At 39.3% G+C, this 18,392-nt stretch overlaps 1 protein-coding gene across 2 annotated transcripts in view; it reads right to left on the bottom strand.

The window, feature by feature from the left end:
• Positions 1-13: 13 nt before the first annotated feature.
• RETREG1 (reticulophagy regulator 1) overlaps positions 14-18,392 on the bottom strand; it is a gene marked incomplete at its 5' end in the record, with an annotated part of 65,679 nt that continues 47,300 nt past the window's right edge. For both annotated transcript variants that reach the window (XM_082283966.1, XM_082283967.1), the window contains 6 exons: positions 14-4,233; positions 7,017-7,143; positions 8,323-8,387; positions 10,196-10,333; positions 12,809-12,893; positions 14,662-14,788. In XM_082283966.1, the coding sequence (XP_082140092.1) occupies positions 3,722-4,233; positions 7,017-7,143; positions 8,323-8,387; positions 10,196-10,333; positions 12,809-12,893; positions 14,662-14,788 (1,054 nt within the window). In that variant the 3' untranslated portion in view covers positions 14-3,721. The remainder of the gene's footprint in view (positions 4,234-7,016; positions 7,144-8,322; positions 8,388-10,195; positions 10,334-12,808; positions 12,894-14,661; positions 14,789-18,392) is intronic.

The raw sequence follows: 18,392 nt of genomic DNA, 5'->3' as shown, positions 1-18,392 counted from the left end.
CGATGAGATGATGAAAGATAAAAACTAACACATATTTATTAAAACAATCAATATAATAGTTCCATGTTTACAAAACAGTGATCGGGCAGGTAAAGTGCTGCAGAATACTTAAATACGGACATTTTGTAATTCTCCAGTTTCTGGTTGCCCGGGTGGGGGTTTACTCACAGACCGCGACGCCGCTCATGTGCTGAGAACAGACATGGAGACTACAGGGACTTTGTTCAGAAGGTTGGGACAGCCTGGAAAAAGTGCAGAACAAACACAGAACAAGTAGAACGAGTATCTTTTCAGATCCTGTTACTTTGGGTTACAACTATTTAACCTTCTCTGCATAGAATAGTATATTTTTTTCCACTAACAAACAGAAGAATGGTCAGTAGGTGTGTGGTACATACACATGGAAACCCTGTGTGCTGGAAACGGGCGGTTTTGCACTAGATTTGACACCTAAGGCCACCAATCAGATGGTGATCCTGTCACTCACATATACTGACACAAGGGGGAATTTTCCGAGCACAGAAGAGTGACCTGCATCCCTGCCCTGACATAGGTCGTTTTCTTCCATCAGGATGCATGAAGAAGCCACTGCAAGGCACAGGAGGGTGAGCCCTTTACTGCCAGGTAAGAGCACACACACAACACAAGCAGTACTGATCCCAGGGCAGGATCACACGCTGTTACCCCACGGCATCGCCTCACACTGTGCCCTCTACGCTGCCCGTGTGCCTTTTGACTGGAAATGGCACGCAAGCAGGCTTTCCACGGAAAAACTGCATGTTTCAGAGCTATGTACTGCCTTATACCCTGTCTTCCTGCCCATGCATCCAGTTTGAAGGATTGGAAGGTGACGACCATTCTCGGGAAGAAAGACGCTGTGGACCATTGTGACAGGAATTTTTAAGGAACTGCTATTTTGTGGCTGCCGCTATAATATAGCAAAATGAAGTTTTCTCAAGGGATTTCCAACTGAAGGCAGTGTGGAAAGGATCCACAAAGGAGAGAAACATTTTCTTTGTGTTTTGCTGGCGAACTGCTGGCAGTGGAATGTATTGTATCCAAGCAAAGTGCTTCTTTCATGTGGTTGTGTGGGAGGGAAGGGATTATTTCCTGCAGAAAATTAGACATCTTTTCACTACCTGAGGAAGAATATTAAATGTTACAGAATTACATCCTTCTCATTACACAGTATTTAGGGGCTTGAATGTAATTGACTACCATGACAGCGGAAAAAAAATTCTAAAGACACTCAACTAAGCAACTATGTCCCTAACTTTAGTGATTTACTTGTTCAAGTTTTGGTTGTTTTTTTCTTTCTGGGAGAAAAGAAATGTGACTCGTACTGGAGAAAAATCAATCTATTTACCTATCTTGAAACCAGAAAATGGGTAATTCACAAAAAGTCTGAGAAACTCCTCCAACTGCATTTCCTTCTGATCTAATCTATTATTCTAGAAGAGTGCCCCTGTGTTACATACTTTTATAACCACAAGTATTCTTCATAAAACAATAATAAAGTGCACGCTGTTACAATGCCACCATTGACAGCCAGCTAGTCTGTCCTGCAAATCTTCTCCAGAAAAGCCTGTGAAGGACTGCTCCCTCCCTCCCTCCTGCCTCTCCCTGTCCTGCAGCCTGTTTTCCCCTTCTGGCACCAGTACTCCTGGACAAGGAAGCACATAGTTGTTTGGGTGTCCTACAAAGTTTCATCAGCAACTTGGATTTGTACTCTTTTTAACTGTACAGATTGTCCTAAACATGCAGCAAGAAAATGAGGCTTCTAAGTAATCTGAGAACTTTTTAAACTCACTGATGTTCCAACAAAAGCTTCTTTTAATTTTGGTCGGGTGTTTGGTTTTTTTGTTTATTTGTTTTTTCCAAATGAGAAGGACAGGCTGGTGAAAGCTGAAGAAGAAACTTCGCAACCAATGCTGTGGAAGTGATGTGGGCCATGTTTTCTAATGATTTCCAGAAACTCAGGTGTTGAGATACTGTAATTTTGAAAGCTGCATCTTGTGGGATCTATATCCAGCATCCACTTATTTCATAATGTGTTTGATAATGAAGGCACAGGCTTACCCTTTTACTGGTAAAGGACAGCAAACACGGTCAATATGCATTACTGACACAAAAAGCACATGCAACAATAAAGCTAGTGTCAAAAAATCTCAGCATCCTTTCTTTTGCTATACTCTTTTTGGCCATCTGCCTATTTTTTCACCTCAAAAGGAAAAAAAGTACAAAATGAAGTTAATTTCAAACACAGGTTTACCTACACATATATGTTAGTGGAAGATTTTTATCATCTGTTGCTGTACTTTTTGAGGGTCCAAGATAACAGTATTCACCTCTTCAAATGCCAGCAAATGGAAATTTACTTGAGCAGTAGTAGCAGCTGACATGGTCCCTCAACTTGGCTAATGGTTTACATCACATTAGAAAAACTAGCTTTACTTCTTCCTATTTCTTGGATTACTATTGCTTGGTATTGCAGTGCAGTTTTGTCACAGGTGAATAAAAAAGCCCTAGAAAAATAAGTTACCTGCTTGAGATCCCATGCCACTCACTCAGCATATGTGGACTTTAAACCGGCAAATAATTTAAACAAGTTCTTCTTTGTTTTAAATTACATGCCAAGAAGAAAATTCTGAGTGTCTTCTCCAGCAACTGACCTCACCAAATACTTTTAAGTATCTTAACATATTCAGCTTGCAACACAACTTTTGTTGCAAGTGGAAGCAGCTATCATGGGGAAAAAAAGCCAAACCAAAACCTACAGAATCTCAAATTAAGGAAGTGGCACCTAAAAAGCCTTTATGCTTTTTTTAATCTCTAATCTCTACTCCAAACAATAACTACCCTCACCTGCTCCCAAAAAGGTTGTTCAGTTTACACAATATTAACTTTAAACATAAAATTCATTGGCTGACTTCACATGGGCAATACTGCCAAGGACCAGACTCCATCAAGGAACACAGCAGGTGGTCAGTCATATAACATGCCACTTTACAACTCTACAGGCCTATAACAGCAAAAAACTTGGAAATGCATCACCATATCCAAAATAATTCAAAGGTTTTAAGTATGAAATCAAGGGGTTTTTATAGTGTTGCACACATATTTAAACTCGAGTTGTGCCCGTTAATGTGTTTCATATATAGTAGATGAACTACACATAATGCTAACTGCAGGGATCCATACTTTTTGGTAGGATTGAAGGAGGTGAGATGTAGTTATAATCTCACTGCAGTCCTCTGATAACTTGCCCTCACAATGTGAGTCATTAATTTGTTACATGATTGGAAAACTAGAGTAAATAAACTGTCGATATCGAGAATTTGGCTCAAGACCCCAAAATAAATATTTGGAAAAAAGATAAAAGAAACCTCTAAACTTCTCCCCCAAACTGTTTTGAACAACTGACTTCCGCCATACATCTGCAACCAAACAGTGGATAGATAATTCATTTCCATGCTATTACATTGAGGTATAACTACCAGAAACATTAAACTATCAGTATTAGCTGATATTTATCCAGTTAATTCACTCTGCGTAAGGGAAATTATTACAACACATCTAAAGGGATAGTTAAAGCTTACAGCTCAGAATTTTCTTTTTTTTTTTTCTTTTTTTTTTTTTTTTTTTTTTTTTTTTGCATTTGATGGTATTTTTTTCTGTTTTATGTTTAATTTCTTCTGTGTAACCAGCTATAGCTTCCAGGTTAATGACTTCCAAGCAGATTTGAAAGGAAGCCTGAAGACTTTTTCTTTTCCTGGGATTCTGCTTCTTGGCCTTGTGAAAGTCCCAATTCTTTCTCAATCTGCTCTAGCTCAGACTGGTCAAGCAGTTCGAAATCATCAGCTTCCTCTGTGTCTGTCTCCTCGCTCAAACTGGGCGCTGCCTGTGAGGGAGCTTGCTGTAGGGACTGCAGCTGGTCTTTGATGGCAGCAGACACCGCCGCCGTGATGACGTCACCAGCAATTCCACTCATTAAATTAAAGGTTTGGTCACTGGTCAAAGGCAAGGACAACCCTGCAGTGGATGGTCTCTCTTTACTCTGTCTGGAAGCGTGATCCACCTTGACACCTGTTTGCTCTTTCCTTCGTTTTTGCTGGGTGGGCAAACCGATGCTTGAGTCATCGTCATCATTTGTGCCAGCACCATTTTCTAAAGAGGGAAACTCTAAAAGATCTCTAGCGAAAGCTTCTTCATGATCACTAGGTCGGTCAAAATCTGTTACAGGGTTAACAGAAGAAAACAGTGTTAGCACTCACAAAAGGTTTCCCAAAAAGACAGTCACATGTAAAAATGTAATTAGTAAGTGTTCCTTTGAATACATTTACTAATCCATACTCTAGTAGGTCTCAACTAGAAAGAGCATTATGTGAAATCTAAAACAAAATGGTTTTGAGGTTATAAATCTAGCACCACAAATCAACTGGTATCAACTTAACTATTTGAACGAAGTAATTTTTAAAGGTAATTTTTTCTGGTATCTATCTGTAATGAAAAAACCCATGCAAATCTTCAGCACAGCTATTTCTAAATATACCAACCACATAAAGCCCTAAAATTTATAATATTTATTTTTCTTCACAATATATGTAAGTATGTAAGCATGTAAGGATGTGTTACAAGCTTTTAACATGCATATGGAATAATAAAAAAGAATGTTCATCTTTTTAAATAAATATATAAAACCAATGTAAAAACTTAATTTCTTTTTCCTTTCTTGGCCAATGCTTGCATTAAAAAGGAAACAAGAGATGGAAACTCTACAGATGATCAGAACTGTTTCATGTTTTCAAGAGGATAAAAAGCAGGATGTAATCAAATAAAACATTACATTTTAACGGCTGCATTAATGAATGAGACAATATTTGTTATTAGACATGTGTAAAACATACCGTCAAGTACATGGCCTGTGGAAGAGGCCTAAATAAGCACAAGGGAATACTTTCATCAAGTATTTGAATGAGAGGGTAAAAAAAAATCAGTTTGAACTTACTTTCTATGAAAACAAGCAATAGGACCTTGGTGTAGGAGCATTCATAAGGGTTAAGGAAATAAATCCTAAAAATGACTCATATGTAATTTTCTCCATTTTCTTTAGGAAAGACAGGCTGGGAAGATGAGGAGGAAGGGTTGTGCTGTATGCAGAGTGGTGGCTCGAATGCACAGAGCTTTGACAGATGAGCCAGTCCTCAGATGGATCCCATTTGGTCTTGCACTTTTGTGTATGTCCCATTTGCTGAAATGCTCCATGGGGAAGAAGAGTTATCTTGTTTATTTTTCACTTAGCAAGGCTTTAAATACAGTTTCTCACATGATCCTTGTTACAGCCAAGCTGGTGAGCGAACAGGGCAAGGGAACCGTAAGGTGGGTGGAAAAGTGGCCGGACTGCCAGGGTCAAAGGCATCATCAGCAACACAAGGTGCAGCTGGAGGCTGGTTATTGGTGTCTGTCACAGGGACTGAAACCAGCACTGGTCAAGGTTTTTATTAATGACTTGGATGACAGGATGGAGTGCACTCTGCAAGTTCATGGGCAGAAAGGAACTGCTGTGGGGCAGGTGTATTTGATATCCTGGAGGTCAGGATGCCTTCAGAGGGACCTCAACAGGCTGTATAAAGGAACAGGCTGAAAAGGAACATTGTGACATTCAACAAAAGCAGATGTGAAATCCTCCATCTGAGATGGAATAACCTGTGCAGCAGTACAGGCTTGGGGCAACAAGACAGAAAGCAGCCTTCCAGAAGAAGATCTGTGTGCAGCAAGTCAGTTGTATGCCCTTGCAGCAAGGAAGGCTGATCACACACTGAGCTGTAACAGCAAAATTGAAGGCAGAAAGTCAGTGGAAGGGATTTTCCTCCTCTATTCAGCAACTGACAGTGCACACTGAAGTACTTTGCCCAGTTTGGACCTCTCCAGTTCTAGGCAGACAATGGCATACAGGACTGAGTCCCCTGGAGGGCCAGCATGATTATTTAGGGGCCTAGAGAACAGTAGTATGTAGATGCTGAGAGAATGGGCCTTGTTCAGCCCCAAGAGAAGGTGGCAAAGTGGGAATCAGTTTAACTACTGAATGGGAAGGTAGAGAGAAGATGGGCCTGACTCTTCTAGACAGTGCACAGTGAAAAGATCAGAATAAACTGACACAAATTGGAACATGGGAAATTTTGATTCACTACAAGAAAAAAACCTTTTCATCATGAGGGTAAGCAAATACTGAAAAAGGCTTTACAGGGAAGTTGCGGAATCTCTACAACTGGAGGTGATCAGAATTCAAATGGTCGCAGCCCTGAGAAACTTCATAAAGCTTCAATGAACAGCTTTGAACCTGCTTTGGATAGGAAGATAAATGAGATGAATGGCAATTGCTCTTTACAACTTACGGTTCTGTGATCATAAAGTGCTGTCTATTTACAACTTGAAATACTAGAAAAATAATTTAAATTACTGATTTGGCCTGTAGTATCATCCTGCTTGCCATTTACAGTGAACTTTTCCAAGGAGAAATGCAAGATGAGCAGAGCAACAGATCCACAGGTAAGACTACACCAAACTACTGCTGTCCTTAATCTTTATTCCTGCAAAGTGTTTACTGATAGCTTAGTCTGTAAAAAGTAAAAACTTTTTTCTGGTCAAGATCAAGCCAAGTGCTTGAGAATCTTTTCCTAGTCTAAGTCTTCATAGGCTCATTGCTGGCTGTCTTCATTTCTAGTAGTAAAACCTAGTAATACTTTCTTTAATTGGCTGTTTAACAAGTCAAGAGTATTCACTGTTTCTTCCTCAGCTATTCTTTGCTTAGCTTACCCACAAATGCATTTTTAAGATGAGGACAGTTGTTACACAAGATGTATCCAAAACTATACAAAACACTATGATGAACCATAAATTCATTTCAGAGGGAAAAACAACAACCCTGAAACTTTCTGCCTTCAAATTGTCTAATCATTTTGAGGTAATCTGCATGACTGGAATCCATGGATGATACAGATGAGGCTGTTACATACCATCAGATGTGTCTGTCTGTGGAGAATACCCCTCGGATAGGTTAAAGGTCCCATTATCGGTCCAGGATACTTCTGAGACATCTGTGTCAGACACTGACAGCTCTTTGGCAACAATTGCAGGGCTAACCTACACAGAAAACAGTCCCATACAGGGTATTCTTATACTCAAAAAAATCACACTACAGAAAGCCAATGCTTACAGACTGAAAAAAGTCCCTCTTGTATGTCATAGCAACACAAATCACCTCCTATTTAAGCTTTAATTGTAGAAACATGAAAATAGTATACAATCCTTAGAAGTGAAGCATCCCTCTTTGTAATAACGAAAAGCTGTAATAATGTGGAGGTTTGACACTGGTTGACCACCACAATTATACTAAAGAAGCATAGAAAATTCCAGTTTTTCATTCTGAAAGTAATCCTACTGTCATGAAAGCAGAATGAGCCTGCAAATACAAAATACACATAATGTAATGAAATGAGTAAACTTGGACCAGAAAAACAGCCCAATATCTGTAAGACCATCAAAAATTAGCTGAACAAAAAACCCATTATCCCTTACCAATTTATTCAACAATATTCAGGTATGTCAGCTACGAAATTTTATCCCATGGGATATTTCTTTTGGAGGTTTTTTTTCCACAGCAGAAAACCACCTTCAAAACAATCACTGTCAAAGTCAGGCTTTATACACTACTGATCAACTACTCCAATTCCTATTAAGATGAATTTTTTTCTATCAACCGGTATTCTGATTATAACAGAAAAACCTTTGCCATACAGTCATTTAGAATACTAGGAGAAAAATGAGATATTTGAGTGTTCTCATACATATGTAGAAGGATTTTATAGATAATATACCTATTTGCACTGTCTCTGAAAATTATTAGACAAGAATTTACAAAAATATCTGACGAATTACATAGGTCTGCTATTAATGTTTCCCTTTTGTATTTTAACTTGATAAAAATCAACTGCAATTTCACTATTGCAAATGAAAGTAACCACCTTTGCTATTAAATTACAATGTAATCATTCTACAGCCAATACAAAATAAACACATTCTTAGCTCAGTAGGCCAAAGAAACCATTACCTTGAAGGCCAGAAGTCACAAATACAGTAAGTTAATTAGTATAAGGCTAAAGGTGGAGACAATGAATCGTCTAAAGCATACTGCTTAGTTCAGGAACACGGCCTCCTGGGGAGCTTAAAGTCTTCCACAGAAGAACAGACAGCAATCTAGATAGTCTCCCATTATCTATATAGATTTTAAAAGCAAGACAGGGCTGACTGAAAAAAAGTCACCTTGGGACACAGAGCTGATATGTCTAATTCACTGTCATCTTCTGTGGGTTTTGTTTTTGCTGTTTCTGAAAGAAAAAAGATATATTTTTTATCCTACTCATGACAATGGATTTCCAGGTTCAGTGTGTGTTCTCTGTCACACAGCTTGTGTAGCACAATAACCTTCCACCTGCTGACACAGTGCATCATTTATGTACTATGCTACCAGGAAAACAAGCCTGACTCAGAGACTGGCTGCTTATCAAAATACAGCAACCAAAGTGGCAGAGAGAATGTTATTCTGAGTACATTCCAACAGATCTATTTACCTGCATTGTACTTCCTCCAGGAGTTTCTGTTGCTCACCATAATGTCGTCTGCCCTGGCAATTTACATCTCTCTTTTAGACTACACTGCTGGTACAATGCACAGGTGCAATTGGTTTTAGAACAGGCTGTGTAGCTATCCCACCACATTACTTTTACAGGAGAACATGCAATTTTCTTGATAGTTACATGTAATCTTCATTCACAAACCTCTTCGTCTACCAGCACCCAGTTACCCTGCATCCACAGTCATATGCAAATATGCCTACAAAGCATCCTCTGATGTCTGGTACAATGTTGCTCTTTACAGATAAGCAGAGATACAAATTTTGCCTCCGCTGTCTGAGAATCTTTTAAACCAATATAAAATGAAAAACACAGTCATAGTGTTCTTGGTTGCTTCTTCTTGCAACATGCTCTTTTCTCTCTTGTGTCACCACAAGGTTTTGTGAATCCATGTGGTGAACCCAAGGGGCAAAGCAAGGTAGGGAACTTGTCTGGGCTAAATTAAACTGGATGATGAGATGCAGGAAAGAATGCATCTAACCTCAACCATTTTCCCAGAGCTGGCTTGTGAATTGTATTAAACAATAGTCTGATCTTTTCCTCTGCCAGTTTCACTTAAAAACTGAACAAGTAGAATAATGCATGAAAGAAAATTTCCAATGCATTATAACTTATTTCCAATAACTATCACATTACATGTAAGGGAAGGGGAAAAGACACAGGGTGGTTCTCCTTGGGTCTAGGAACAGCACATTGTATGATGAATGGTTACAAGAAATGCATGTTTTAAAGCAGATATTAAGTCTACTGACGTAGCACTAATTAAAAAGTGTAGGCTACCTGCAAATAGTGGGACTACACTACAAAGGTTTAATTACCAAAACTGGAGCACACACAAAGAACAAATTAAAGAGAACACTGGTCATATACATATTTTTCTTGAAATAGCTTTATTGCTTAAAATCGAAAAGTTTGCAGTATGAGAAAGATTTCAGGTGAGATACGTGAAATTTTGTTTTAAATTGGTTTCTTCCCTTTCCACCTATAAACTTTGATTAATTTGTAGCTGCTATCCTGTGGCAATTCTTATATGCTTATTGAGTATTTGGAGAAGAAGACAAACTCTTTTTGCTGGAGGGAGTGAAACCAAGGTGGATTTAGATACAGGAACAGAGTTTGGTCTCTTACTGAAAATTCTGTTACATACTTATTTTGAGACTCTTGAGCGAGTCTCTCTCCTGGGCAAGTTTGCCTTATCTAAACAGAGATAAGCATTGCAAGCTTACAGCAAGTAGTTTTTTTCTGAAAATTTATAAGCAGTACATCTAATCACACACAAAGAGCTTGCCTTGTTTCTTTCCATGAAGTAGAAATTTTCTTATCATCATACCCAGATATTTGACATACATTGTCACTCCTTATAAAGCTAATAACAGTAGCCAGGTTCAAAGCAAGAAGTATCTCTACAGTTGGCTTCTCAGGACAAACCAAACTGTCTGCAAGGTGAATAAAATGCTCTGCATAAAGAAATACATTACTTGGGACTATAATTAATTACTCACCAGATCTCTCTTTTTTCTTCTGATTGATATATTCCACTATTCCAAAATCTAGTTTCATCAGAACAGCCTTTATTTTGCTGCACAGTTTCTGTCCAAATTCATTGCACTTAAGGAAGGGACATAAAAAGGCACACAATACTGTGATAAAAATAAAGACAAACAAAAAAAAAGGTATTGAAATATTGCTGTACAAGAAGTCACTCAATAAAGCTTAAACAATGCCTTTGCATAAGATAACTACTAATTTTACATAATACAGTTAGTTTTACATAAAAATGCACTGTGAAATGCCCATGTCATACACTTCTAAGGTCAAATCCAGTTTTCAGGAGCCATTCCCACTCATCAGGAAAATACCATTATATTCATATCAATTGACATCTTTTTTACTACCAGTAAGACATGATTTGTGGTCATTACAACATTTATCATTACCTTGACTTAGCCTGATTTTGATACCTTGACCTGACAAACATGACTATGCAACATTGTGCCAGAATCAACACACTGAAAAAACTTGTAAGCTGACTTCCATGAGACAAAAAAATGTAAAATATTTCTTCCTTATATCTAATCTAAATTGATCCTCCTTCAGTTTAAAACCATTACTTCTTGTGCTATTGCAACAGGCACTGCTCAAATGTTTGTCCCCAGCTTTCTTAGAAGCCATCTCCAGGAACTGAAAGGCCTCTCCCCAGAGTCTTCTCCTCTCCAGGCTGAACATCCCCAACTCACTCAGCCTGTCTTCACAGGAGAGGTGCTCCAGCCCTCTGATCATCTCCATGTCCCTCCTTTGGACTCAACTGTCATTCCTGTGCTGGGGACCCCCAGGACTCCAGGTGGGGTCTCACCAGAGCAGAGCAGAGGGGCAGAATCCCCTCCCTTGCCCTGCTGCCCACACTGCTTTGGATGCAGCCCAGGACACGTGTGGCTTTCTGGGCTGTGAGTGCACAGTGCTGGGTCATGTCCAGCCTCTCATCCCCCAGCACCCCCAAGTCCTTCTGGGCAGGGCTGCTCTGATCTGTTCATCCTCAGCCTGGTTCTGTGGGTTGCCCTGACTCAGGTAGAACACCTTGCTCTTGGTCTTGTTAAACCTCATGAGATTCCCAGGAAACCACTTTTTGAGCTTGTCCAGGTCCCTCTGGATGGCATCCTGTCCCTCAGACTTGTCAACTGCACCAGAGAGATTGGTGTCCTCTGCAAACTTGCATGTGTGTGTGTCATGGGTTAGCAAGCTGACTCTCGGAAGTGATGTTCTTCTTACAGCTTCCCCTATGACCTGATAGAACCTATCAGCTGGCAAGTTTGAATATGGACAATTCTCTAAGCCACTTAAAGTTGTGACCACCTCTGTGATCCACATTTAAGAATAGGCAAACTCCTCCCCAAGCTCTCTCTCGTTTCCAGCGCTGGCACAGGTGGCTGCGGGCCCCGTGTGGGGGCCAGCGGGCCCGGCCAGGCCCTGCTTGGGCCAGGCTGGGCCAAACCACGGCCATCCTGGAGCTGATGGGCCCTGTTCCCTCCCTCTCCACTTGGATAAGCCACATTCCAGCTGCAAGGCTGAGGTGACATTAACCCTTTTAGTGCTGTGAAGAGCTGAAAACCTGAGGGAAGAGAAAGAGGAGATGCTTAAAGCTGAAATTCTGTCGTAAAGCTATGATGTGTCAGAGTACCCGTTGTAATTTCATGAAGGCATGGGGAGTGGAGTGTTCAACTTGTACTTGTGAGCAAAAGCACCTGTGCTGAGATAGGCAGATGCTGACACAGCTGTAATTTCATGAGAAGTTTGGACAGGGAGAGATGGAAGCGATGAGGACTTTTGCTCCAAATGGGAAAGGAGAAAACCTCAATTCCTAGAGATGCTCCCAGAGATAGTCCTAAAGATGAAGATGAGGAAGACCCTTTGCTCCCAGGGAAGGAGAAGGGCCTCTGTTCTTAGAGATGAAATGCTCCCAGAGATGGGTGAAGAGAACTTTTGTTTCTGAATGGCTCAACCTTAAAATTGCACCCCAGTAGCTCAAGAGTGGACCCTCGAAAGCAGTTGTGGGAAAAGCTGCAAGTCGGGGGAAGGGACTCACATGCGAGCAGAGAGACTCCTCTTCCTAAATGGACTGAACAAAGTTATTTGGAAGTGGGCGGCTGTCTCATTGTGATACTGTTTTTATAGCACGAGTAAAAAGAGACTTCTCTCTCTAAATGGACTGAACAAGGTTATTATGGAAGTGGTAAACAGACTGAACATCTCAAGGGTTGTCTTTTTACATTGTCAGTGGGAGAAGGGAGGAAGGTGGGGGGAGGAGAAGTGTTCTGAAGGTGTGGTATAAATTTTTTTTTCCTTCTTTTAGGTCTGTTAATAAACTTCTTTATATTCTTTCAAAGTTGGTGCCTGCTTTGCATTTCTCCTAATTCTTATCTCACAGAAGATAAGCAGTAATGAGTATTTTGGACCAAACCACTACACTAAATTGGTGTTTCCGCCCAGGAACAGAACCAAACCCGCTACAGTGTGTAAACAGATAAATAAATAAATAAATAAATACTCGCTATACAGAGACCAAATAATGAACAATACACACATACACTAATTGTGACTGAAAAAGAGACCATACTTACACAAGACATAGGAGAGGACAACTCCAGGAATGTAACTTCCCACGACAGTGAAAAATGTACATATGCTGCAGACTAGTAGGCAAAACTGGCAAAAACATTAAAATTCACCATTAACACTTCCACTTAAATGATTAGATCATTTTGCAAAAGAAAGATGTTGCATGCTAATGAAATCTGGAATGCAGGGCAAAACTGAAGTTTGTTTTTTAGAACTGGGAAATACTTTTAACACTTCTGGTGAAAATAAGCATCAAACAGTCCATTTTTTGCTATTTTTATTCATTTACTGTAAAGCTTTAACGAGCTCATGTTTACTGCTAAAATTACACCCTCATTGCATGAAAAAAGACTGGACGGTTTATATGCAGGAAAAAACCCAACTCACTAATTGCAATATTATAATGCATACTTGCTGTACGCTTACCAAAGGAAAACATCCTTCCCCTACCTACAGCTCTCTCCCCTGTCGTGTTGCTTTGTGAAACTGCTTTCTCTCATATGCTGGCAAGCAATCTCATGATGCTTGTTGGCTACTCTAGCACCTCTGTTAATGACAAGATTGAGCCGAATTTTCAATAAAAAATTTGAGATTTGGCCTTTGTGGTGACTGAGACATAACAGTGCATCTTTCACAACTGCACAGTGCTGAGCACACAACGGAGCTGTTCAAAGTTTGCAGAAAGGATCCATTTGCTTTTGGAACTGAATTGCAATAAAACGGTTAATTTGAAGAAATTTTGCACACAGCATTATTGCCTAATTTGCTTCTAATTATTGAAGTAAAATAATGACATGGCTTAGAAAATGAGGTCAGGGAAAAGAAGGGAAGACATGCTACCAAAATTAGCTTTTCTAAACCAGTATTAGCTATCTCTTAACATGCAGTTACTGTCATGTTACCACATTACTGATACTGCATTTCCTTACTTCACTATAAACTTCTTTTAAATATAACTTTACTGTCCAAACATACAACTACTCTTTATATAATTTATTTGGGTTTTTTTCTAGAGGTATTTCATCCTGTTGCTCATCTGTATTTTCAGTCTAAACTGCTAATATTTGAATGTGGTACTACATACTTTCTATTTGCTAATTCTGAATGGCCTGTTTTCAGGAAAGATTTTCTGGCAAAATGAAGAGATTAAAAGAGGAGAAAAAGACTCGTAGTCTTCAACTTGTATTTAGCAATACAAATATAAAAATGTAATCTACTATTATCATAATATACTTCTATATTTTTTATATTTTTCTTTGGAAAAAAAAATCTGCTTCATTTTTGACTAGAATTAGATAATATTCTTCCTAGTTGGAGGAAAAAAAGCCCTACTCTTGCTTGCTTCTTCATGAACTGGGTTCTCCAGCTCAGCCTTTTACCAGTAAAAAAAGGGAAAATCACCAACTGTAAGTGTATAGAAGAAAAATTATCACAATCAAGTATGAGGAACTCTCTTCATGCAGCTATTCCTGAAAACTAGTTATTTGTGGAAAAAAACCCCATATTTATGTCTAGGAACAGGCCTATTTACTTCTTCGCTTTTTCAAGTCTTTATTAAATTGTGATGTTTTAGATTTCCTTTAAAAAGTCTATGGAATAACTGGTGAAGTTCCAACAGCTGTAAGGGGATGGACTGTATTGCTATAAACTTCATTGTGAACAGCTTTTCTCACTGACTACCTACCCATATTCTTCAAAGCAAAAAAAAAAGTTAGCAGAAACTCATGACTGAAGGTATCAGAATGCACATTTTCTTTTCTTTTTTTTTTTTGCTTGCTCACCTGTTGTTTTATAAATATATCTCACCTTTTTATTAAATAATATAGAACTGTTAATCTTACTGGGGAGTGCTTACCTTGCCAGGGTTTTGTTCCTTAAAGTGGGACATTTCTTGAAGAAATACAAATAAATTCATCAGTGCGTCTGAAATGCACTGATTTATTCTGGGTCTGTAGTCTTGACTGGAATCGGTGACCTTCCAGCTGAGTAAAACAAACAAAAATACCCAACTTTGTTTACAGCTCATATGAAATTTGAAACTGGTTGAAAACACCATGTTGTAAAGCCATTGCCTCTGGCAATGCAATGGCTGCTGATATGCTAGAGACACATGTGCTTGTTTCTACGTATTCTATACTAAACTAATTCGATATTTTTACCTAAAAAAAAATCTGTTCAGTAGTAGCAATTTTCAGTCCATACAAAAATTACTGCTTATTCATTCTGGTCATATGAAGACATTGAGTTCAAGGCACAGTTGTCATCTAAATCAAGCAACTGACCTCAAATTTGTTTTTTAATATTATTTTTTCTTTAAAAAATATAACACAGTACTTTTCATTGCCACCAGATGGCCATACATATTAATACATTTCATTTTATGGATATAATCCTTGTGCTTTTTCTTTTCTATTTTTTATCTTGTTCTGTAAACTATGATGATGAAATTGCTACCCAACGTAGAAAAAAAGAAATTGCTCTTGAAGTCTTGCTGTTTACATTTATTTTCCTACTGAATTTTAGTTTTTCTATTGTATTGAAAGGACTGTTTCTAAAGCTTATCTTATGACTGTTCAGTAACTTTAATAAAATAATACCCTCCAAAAAGAACCTGTACCAAAGAATTTGCTGACAACCATGAGAAAGCATAAGTGTCTATCACATTTGGGGCTGATCAGTGCATCCAATACTGAGCTTAAATGGTCACATCATATACCTTTGTGGACTAAACAAAACGTCTACAAGGAAGCTGTTTTATGAAACAACAAATAATAATAAAGACATACACAGGCCAGTCAATGCCAAATCAAACTGGTACAAAGAATGGACGAAGCCCCGTGCAAACGCTGAGAATCTGAAGTAAATTCCACCCCAGCTTTAGTGAGTTACCTTTCACATAATGCACTGCTGAGTACAGACAGCGTCGATCGCAGTGAATGCAAGCCAGCCATGAGCAACTCTGGTCATTTTACCGACATGTAAAACCCACTGCATGTCTAATCCATCACTGCCTTAATAGTCAACATTTTGTCACAGGTGGATTGAATTACAAGATAAATAAAAATTACATTATGAAAAAATGACTGTACAAGGGTCGATGCACAGCCATAAGGGGACACACAGACGGTCACATCAAACTCCCGACTCCTATCAGTTACACCGTCTCCGCAGTCTCATTTTTGTAAAAAAGCACAATTTCGGTCAAACATGCTCCGCGGAGACCCTTGCCTGCCTCCCAGCTCTCCTCGTCCGCCACGAGGTGGTGGCACAGCCCTGCGGGGACCAGCCAGGGACGGGAGGGGCGCGGGGGACACAGCCACACTGCCCGGAGGTGACACAGCCACACTGCCCGGAGGTGACACAGCCACACTGCCCGGAGGGGACCGCGACCCGCAGGAAGCGGCGGCATCAGCCACCGGGTAGGGCTCACTGAAGTCCAAACTCCAGAACTGGTGCCCTGCTCCTGACTGCATTATAGGGTTTATAGTGTCGCAGTGGTGTGATTTCCTCTTACATTACAACACAGTCAGGGTGCAGGGTTTTTTCCCTCCCCTTTGAACAAAACCCCAAAAAACAATGAACTATTTAAAACAGTGCGCCTGAAATACATAGGATAAGAGTCCCCTGTCTTGGGCTGGGTGACTTTCGCAATTTCCCAGCCATGCAAGGCACTGAATGCAGATATCTGCCCCTGACAGAGGATGTAAATAAAACCATAACATAACTCACAGAGATCACGGAAGGAACCCAGCTGGAGGGGTGAGCAATGTTACACAGAACTTTCTGTCTGCATACCACCCACAATAAAGATTTCAATTTCCATCATATCTGATAATTAGTGGCTTCAGAAAAGTATTACACAAGGGGTTTGGCCTATGGGAACTGCAATTTTTATGGATAGGCTACTCCCCCTAAAGAAACACTCCTTCCAGGTTTTGTAAACCATTCTACAGCACTAATAATAAGCGCTTTAAGAGCTGCCCAATTATTCCAGTACTGAAAACTACTATTATGACAGTGTTCTGAATAAAAAAAATCCTTTTACAGACTTTTATTCCTACCCTTTATTTAAAATTGTTGACAATCAAAGTAGAACTTTGTAGAAGCACAAAGCAAGAATGAACAGGCCTGATGCCTACTATCAAATTAGAGCTCTGAAATACCTAGGACAATTGTAGATACTCACTTTAATAATTTTAAGCTAATAGCAAAAACAGAGAGGGGAGTAAAGATGAAAGCATAAAGTACAATAAAAATGCAAACTATTTTCACATATGCTAACCACTAATATAGAGACAATATGGATTAAAGAGGAGATATAACAAGGCACAATGGGATAGCCAGTAACAATTCAAAATAAAATGCATATTATGAAGAAGAAGTGCACATTTACAGGGAAAGTTCTCTGGAGTTGTTTTGTTTGGTTGCTAGTGATGCTTTCTTTAGCCAAGCTGTTGAAAGCATGAGCTGCAGTGCAAAATAAAATATATTGCTATATGCTTTGGCCCTGTGGTCCACATGTGGTGCATGGATAAGAAGCAAGAAGAGTGGATGGTACAGGTGAAATTTCCTTCAAAACATTGCAAACCCACTACTGAGATCCACAAAAGAATACTTGGCAGTTGCTTCTAGGCCACAAGAAATCGTAAGACACCTTTGTCAGTTCTACAATAGCTACAATTTTCTATTTTACAAGGAGCACCAGGGACTATTTTGAAGCCTTATTCTGAACTTAGGCAATTAGAGGTATAACAAAGTCAGCTTGCTGATCTTCAGCGTGACAACCAGATGCACATGCTGCATCTTCTTGTTCACACCTCCCAACAACTACCAGCCGTGGTGATGTCTGTTCTTCCTGTCTTTTTATGCTGAGCGCACTTTAATGGTAGTGTTACCCACAGTCCAGAGAGTTGGAACAAGGGAGAAGCAACAGATCCTGGTGAAGGGGGAGTGAGAAAGAAAGGAGGTACATCATATAGTTGTATGTACAACATATAATGTATGTACACAAACACAGAGAGGTTATGTCATGGTCCTGTAAAAACAGAGATAACTATTACGCCTGCATTAGATCAAAAGGAAACAGGCACACAATGATGCATACTCCAGAGAAATTAATTTTTCAATGATCACATTTAAAGATAAAAAGGGAAAAAGAAGATACGTGAAGTGATGTAGATGATGAGAGTGGAGTGCCTGACTATGACATAAGTCAACCAAGAACACAAAAAGTATTTTAGCATAATATTAGTGGGGTTACTCACAATACCTTAACACATGACTTAAATGTGAACCCTACACTTCCTGCCAAAACAGCTTTAGGGACTGCTGTCCGGGTGCTCCTTTGGGGATAAGCAGCCAACTCTCTCTGAATACTTTCAAAGGCTTTTGTGGATAATTTAGAAAGAATAACATTTTATGCTCCCATCACTTATCCTTAGTTTGATATACAGTGCTACACTTCCATTCTAAAACTACTCTCAGTAAGGTTGAGGGTGTTCAGAAAAAATAAATTACTCACATCCTTCTGACTGCCTATTGCATCATTTCTATAACTGAGCAAATATATAAACTGTTGCCTAGTAA

This window comes from Coloeus monedula (assembly GCF_965178545.1).
Source record: "Coloeus monedula genome assembly, chromosome: 1".
Classification (NCBI taxonomy): Eukaryota; Metazoa; Chordata; class Aves; order Passeriformes; family Corvidae; genus Coloeus; species Coloeus monedula.
The sequence above is the reverse complement of the archived record's forward strand: the minus strand, read 5'-3'. Positions and strand labels throughout refer to the sequence as shown.